This window comes from Salmo salar, chromosome 07 (genome assembly GCF_965601325.2).
Source record: "Salmo salar chromosome 07, fSalSal1, whole genome shotgun sequence".
NCBI lineage: Eukaryota > Metazoa > Chordata > Actinopteri > Salmoniformes > Salmonidae > Salmo > Salmo salar.
Window position 1 is genome coordinate 58,992,807 of NC_138297.1, and position 7,194 is coordinate 59,000,000.

At 42.4% G+C, this 7,194-nt stretch overlaps 1 protein-coding gene across 1 annotated transcript in view; it reads right to left on the reverse strand.

Moving 5' to 3' along the window:
* Positions 1 to 4,877: 4,877 nt before the first annotated feature.
* Positions 4,878 to 7,194, reverse strand: part of LOC106594477 (leucine-rich repeat and guanylate kinase domain-containing protein) — a 63,638-nt gene continuing 61,321 nt past the window's right edge. Inside the window, exon 20 of the mRNA XM_045722269.2 lies at positions 4,878 to 6,902. Coding sequence (XP_045578225.2) covers positions 6,739 to 6,902 — 164 coding nt within the window. The 3' untranslated portion in view covers positions 4,878 to 6,738. The remainder of the gene's footprint in view (positions 6,903 to 7,194) is intronic.

A 7,194-nucleotide genomic window follows, 5' to 3' on the forward strand; every position in this document is an offset into this window, starting at 1 on the left:
TTCAAACACCCTGAGCCTGACCCTAAGCCCACATCTCTGTAACTGATCTGGGATCTGCTGCAGGTATCTAGCGGCAGGTAGCCTGGCAGTTAAGAGCATTGAGCCAGTAACCGAAAGGTCGCTGGTTCTAGTCCCTGAGTCGGCAATGTGGAAAAATGTGCCCTTCTGCCCTTGAGCAAGGCAGTTATCCCATAACAACAACAGTGCTATGGACGTCGAATTAGCCGGCCCCGCACACCTCTCTTATTCAGAGGGGTTGGGTTATTCAGTTCTGACTTGGTATTCCCGATCACATAGCTGGCCTTTTAGTGTGAAAAAACAGACATCTCCCAGGAGACCTGGAACAAAAAATAATAAAAGTGAAAGTTTTGCACATTGTCCTAAACGTCTCGTCATCCAACTCACAAGGGGTATCTCACAGTGTGTGTGTTTATGAGACAGTTTACAGCCAACACTAAAATATAATTGTCCTTTCAGACTATTTTCCATCTCCCTTCCTACTAAACCATCCTTCTTCCTCCTCCCACGGTTTTCATGACAACTTTAAGGTCCTTTAATGGGACATTCACACTTCCCCCACTAAGGGGAACTAGCTGAAACAACTGATCCAGAATCAGTTAATAATCACTCCCAGTTGCTTTAAAAAACGGAACAAATGCAGAAATGATTGATTCCTGCCTCCGATCTTTGAGATATGGTGACAGGTCATAAGCGGTTGTGATGGCTCTGTCCACCTTGCTATAAACTGGGTGATTTAAAGGGAAAATCTACTCAAAAACTATCTTTAGTCCCAAAACGTTTTGCATGTCAGGAGTCAAGGTTTCAAGATATTGGACTTTCAAGAAGCAAAGCATTTGTGACTAGTTTCAGGAAACTAGGTGTGTGTGGCGCATCACTACTTCACAGGCATTTGAACGTAAAAAGGCAGAAATGCCTTCTGGAACATGTGAACTTTCATGTGTCTTAACAACAAACTTGTATGCTGTCTGTAAATATGAATAAATTGTTAAATTATGAACCTAGTTGGTTTAGCCACGGAAAAAGTCAGCAACCTTCCCGCTAGCCGTGATTGGCTGAGATAATGGATGGGCTGGACATGCTGAGAGATGAGTTCAGATTGGTCTGCCATGTAGCATGCTTCAGAGTATGATACCTACGGTGAAAAGAGTATGATAGCTACGGTGAAAAGAGTATGATAGCTACGGTGAAAAGAGTATGATACCTACGGAGAAAAGAGTATGATAGCTACGGTGAAAAGAGTATGATAGCTACGGTGAAAAGAGTATGATAGCTATGGTGAAAAGAGTATGATAGCTACGGAGAAAAGAGTATGATACCTACGGAGAAAAGAGTATGATACCTACAGAGAAAAGAGTATGATACCTACGGAGAAAAGAGTATGATACCTACGGAGAAAAGAGTATGATAGCTACGGAGAAAAGAGTATGATACCTACGGAGAAAAGAGTATGATACCTACGGAGAAAAGAGTATGATAGCTACGGAGAAAAGAGTATGATACCTACGGAGAAAAGAGTATGATACCTACGGAGAAAAGAGTATGATAGCTACGGTGAAAAGGAGATGGAGAAAATTCAGGTGTTTGATTGCAAATGCAGAGGAAGTCGAAAAGAGAACACAGAAGGCTGAGTTGGGATTATGGTTCATTGTTTAGTTAGCGACATGTCTAAACAAAAGATTCCACAATGCAAGTAATCTTTTCACTGTATCGTTTACACCTTCAGTATCCTGTGCATGTGACAAATTAACATTGATTTTATTTTATATAGTGTGTGTTTACCAGAGATGGTAATGTGAAGAACAGCATGACCTGCACCAAAGACAAATTAGGATATAACGTTAGGCCAACGAGACAGCGTCCAAGTTATAAAATTATCCGGTTGAATGCCCTGCTTTTATTTTGTCACACTAACAACCGTAAGCTATTTTCAGTAATTAGCTCACCATTAACTAGTAAATAATGATATTGTTGTGAGTTTATTTTCCTGTAATAATGAATACAAATTAGCTAAAGTTAAGACATTGTCGGCTATATGATATGTTCATTATTTGAACTGGCTAGCCAGCTAACTTAACGTTAGCTAGCTAGCTAACAAGCTAGATACAAACCAAAACATTGTTTAGAAAGTTGCTTTTAGTTGCCTGGTTTTCTAGATTGACAAATACTACATATATTTTTAAACAGGTGGGTTTAATGGTATTAAAATACACCAGTTATGCTATTTTGGACCACCAGGTTGCTGACATCATGCAGTCTGTCATTTTTATGTTTCTACTTTTTCATAACGACAACTACAAGTTTGATGTCGGATGACAATAGAATGTTCATGATGTCACCGCGACAATTGTATACAGACATGTCGATAGACGTAGTGTAAACCTGCCTTTAGTCTTGAAATGTTTGGTTGTACACTACCATATTCACTGTTTAGCACATGGCCTCACATGTGAATCCTTAAAGAGATGGGTGGGGCTTAAGAGGGTGTGAACGATGCTGAACAGGTGTAGACAAAGAAGAGCTCTCCAGTACTTGTACCAAAAATATTCAAGGGCCATTTTCTCAAAAGTGGGATTACAAGTTTATTATCTTTCAAAGCAAAATTACTTTCCCATTGTTCCTCAACTGTAGTGTATGATATACTATTTTCCAGCTCTGAGTCTGTACTTTATCTAATGTAAAAAATACAATTTCAAATGTTGCTACATCAGACGGAATTGAGCCGGTCGGTCACATTTTGCATCATTATGATGTTGTTGCTCGGTGATACTTAGCTTCTTGAAAGTCTAATATCTTGAAAACTTGACTGCTGACAGGCAAAACATTTTGGGACTTTCACCCAGTGGACTAATTATTTAAAAAAATGTAAGATCGTTTTTGAATGGAGTTTCGTTTAAGGGGTCAGAGTTCGATCATCCAGGTAATTCAAGTCAAACTGGCCAGATGACAGTTCTTCTAGAACAGTTCAATTAATCCAGCCAGTCCCAATTCGCTCCCTAGCCCTTCCTCTTGGCCCTAACCCTTCGATGGTTGCAGATCTGTAAAATGGTAAGTTCAACATGAACTATACCTATCCAGGCCACTTGAGATCTACAAACATTGACTATATCTATCCAGGCCCCTAAGATCTACAAACATTGACTATATCTATCCAGGCCCCTAAGATCTACAAACATTTACTATATCTATCCAGGCCACTTCAGATCTACAAACAGTGATGGGTTAGGGCCACAGTGATGGGTTAGAGTGGTAGAGCGCAAATTGGGATTCGGCTTTGCTATCGTTGTTTTGTCTTCTTTTACTTAGGGTGCTTAGTGACTTGAGTTAACACTGTCGAGCCAACACAGTGAGATACCAATGCAGCAACATACTGTTGAGCCAATGCAGTGAGATACCAATGCAGCAACATAATGTTGAGCCAATGCAGTGAGATACCAATGCAGCAACATACTGTTGAGCTAACGCAGTGAGATACCAATGCAGCAACATAATGTTGAGCCAATGCAGTGAGATACCAATGCAGCAACATACTGTTGAGCCAATGCAGTGAGATACCAATGCAGCAACATACTGTTGAGCCAATGCAGTAAGATACAGCTAACATAGCGACACTAGCATGGTAACATCTTCAACCACTGAGCTGGTACTGTGAGATATAGACATGATGCTTTATAACAGGGGACATTCTTCCAAAGGAGGTTGGTGGCACCTTAATTGGGGAGGACAGGTTCGTGTTAATGGCTGGAGTGGAAGGTGGGAATGGTATCAAATACATCAAACACATGGTTTCCTTGTGTTTGATGCCATTCCATTCGCTGCGTTCCAGCCATTATGGGCCGTCCTCCCGTCAGCAGCTTTCACTGCATTCTTCATAGTCTAGACTAAAGACCTGAAGTTCAAACAGACTACTGTGAGTCCGACTCTGTTTACAACGATTTAGTAACCTGCCTTTTGCTGTAGAATTGATGAACCTTTCTGCATATTACTTCCAAAATTGTTATTTCAACCTTGTGCAGCATTACCGTGCATAAATAAGAGATTTATGAACGATTGTTCTTTCAAATATGATCTCCCCTTTTTCTACCATGGACAGTTCTGTTGTCTCGTGGAGTTATGTCTAGATGAAAGAGGGTGACGTTTCTCTTCCTGGTCCTGTTGAAGTAGCTCGCCATGATTGGAAGAGTCTGGGTGTTACTGTCTGGGGGAATATATGGACCTGGAGATAATATATGGACCTGGAGATAATATATGGACCTGGAGATAATTTATGGACCTGGAGATAAATTGCCTCAGTCTAGGTTCTCTAAAGGCTACACAGTCCACATTCTTTATTTCTCTATACGGAGAGAGAGATCAGTAGTCAGAAATACATGTTGATAGAGAGGCAGACAGACAGACAAAGAGATGTACAGATACACTGACTGACACGCAGAGTGACATGCAGCCTGACATACAGGCAGACAGGCAGACTGTTATAAAGGAAGGGAAACATCTCAGACAGCTACATGACACACGCTAACAGATATCAGTATCGGCTGGGAGCATTGGCATTGATGAACTGAACATCTAGCCATATGGTGTGGTGTGTGGTGCACTTCAAAAGAGGAAGATCCTGTGTTGGTTTAGGGAGAGAAGACCGTCTCTTTAAGTAGGTGATTGGCCCGGGGCCTCAGGCACTGTGGCTGTCTTGTCTGAAACTGCCTCTGAATTATTAGAAGGTTGCAACATCTGGAAACACAGTGATGGATGGCCAGGTGTGTGAGAGTGTGTACACACACACACAGACACACACACACACACACACACATATAGAAGGAAAGGAATAAAGATCCAGCAAAGAGAAAAGTATACATACAAGATTTGACAGTTTGCAGTTTAATACCTGTCTGTCTCTTCAAATGTCTTGGAATATGATTTATTCTAGTAACAAGAGATACAGAGTCAGTGATGAACTGTTTATTACCCTGACAACAGACACATAAAAGACCAGATAATAGCAGCATTTTCAATTTGATGAGATTATTACACAGTCAGAGTTCTAATCACCCCTGAGTCAGTGGAAATGATACCATATCACTACTCAATGTGGTGATACTAGGGCTAAGAGATAACATGAGGGAAAGGCCTCTTTGGTGTGTGTGTGAAGGGGCTGCATCTAAGCATGGCTAGGTTAGGTGAATCAGCTCTCTACTACAGTGGGAACCTTAAGGCACATTATACAGTAGATACCCAGCCCTAAAACAGAGCACACAGATAACTCACCCTTATACAGTAGATACCCAGCCCTGCCCTAAAACAGAGCACACAGATAACTCACCCTTATACAGTAGATACCCAGCCCTGCCCTGCAACAGAACACACAGATAACTCACCCTTATACAGTAGATACCCCAGCCCTGCAACAGAGCACACAGATAACTGACCCTTATACAGTAGATACCCAGCCCTGCAACAGAGCACACAGATAACTCACCCTTATACAGTAGATACCCAGCCCTGCCCTACAACAGAGCACACAGATAACTCACCCTTATACAGTAGATACCCAGCCCTGCCCTACAACAGAACACACAGATAACTCACCCTTATACAGTAGATACCCAGCCCTGCCCTGCAACAGAACACACAGATAACTCACCCTTATACAGTAGATACCCAGCCCTGCCCTACAACAGAACACACAGATAACTCACCCTTTGGCAGCGATTGAAGAACGGCTCAATTATCTCTCTTATTATACTGTAATCATCTTTATTAATGAGTGACTGTCCAGGATATCTTTCTTCATTGCAGTACAGGTTATAGCAACAACAATAGATAATGTAGTCAATATTTTATTTATTTTACCTTTATTTAACTAGGCAAGTCAGTTAAGAACAAATTATTTTTTACAATGATGGCCTACTCCGGCCAAACCCTAACGACGCTGGGCCAATTGTGCGCCGCCCTATGGGACTCCCAATCACGTCCGGTTGTGATACAGCCTGGAATCGAACCAGGGTCTGTAGTGACGCGTCTAGCATTGAGATGCAGTGATCGCTGTGCCACTCGGAAGCCCAATAGCAAGACTGAGAAGTCAAGAATTTGGCACATGCCATTGACTAAATGTATTATAATGTATGTTTTGGTTTGAGTCAAGTTGAAACAGGGAATCATTATATTTGGTGTAATGTCCTTACATTCCAATTATTCTATCCTGTGACTATATTATTAGTGAATGAATGACTCCATCTGAACCAGCTAACACACAGGTACATCTTTATTCAGAAAAGTCAGGTGAATGTGTCCATCATTGTTCAATCTCTGTGTGACCTTTCAACTCTAAAGAGCATCTACTTGTCCCTCCCTCTCTCCTGTACCTCTACACTCCTCCTCTCCCTCTCTCATGTACCTCTTCACTCCTCCTCCTCTCCCTCTCTGCTGTACCTCTTCACTCCTCCTCCTCTCCCTCTCTTCTGTACCTCTTCACTCCTCCTCTACCTCTTTTCTGTACCTCTTCACTCCCCCTCTCCCTCTCTCCTGTACCTCTACATGCCTCCTCTCCCTCTCTCCTGTACCTCTTCACCCCCCTCCTCTCCCTCTTTCCTGTTTCTCCTCTCCCGTACCACTTCACACCTCCTCCTCTCCATCTCTCCTGTACCTCTACACTCCTCCTCCTCCTCCTCTCCCTGTCTCCTGTACCTCTTCACTCCTCATCTCCCTCTCCCTCTCTCTCCTGTCTCAGGGTTTGGGGCTAGGGCTGGGTCCGGGGGTCTTGCGTCCGGACAGGATAGGTGGCAGGATGGGTTTGGCGTTGGAGCCTGGGCGTGCCGTGGTGGCGCCCGGAGAGAGAAGCTCGGAGCCGTGGCGAGGGGCATCAGGAGTGTGGCCAGATTCTACTTGATCTGGGGGAGAAACAAGTACACAACCAATGAGTTACTAATACTTGGAAAGATGTGTGCTTTTCATATATAAAGAGAGGATCCATAACCGGTATATCTAGGGAGTTGTTTACATACAACTCAGTTTTTCACAATTCCTGACATTTAATCCTAGTAAAAATTCCCTGTCTTAGGTCTGTTAGGATCACCACTTTATTTTAAGAATGTGAAATGTCAGAATAATAGTAGAGATAATTATTTATTTCCACTTTTATTTCTTTCATCACATTCCCAGTGGGTCAGAAGTTTACATACA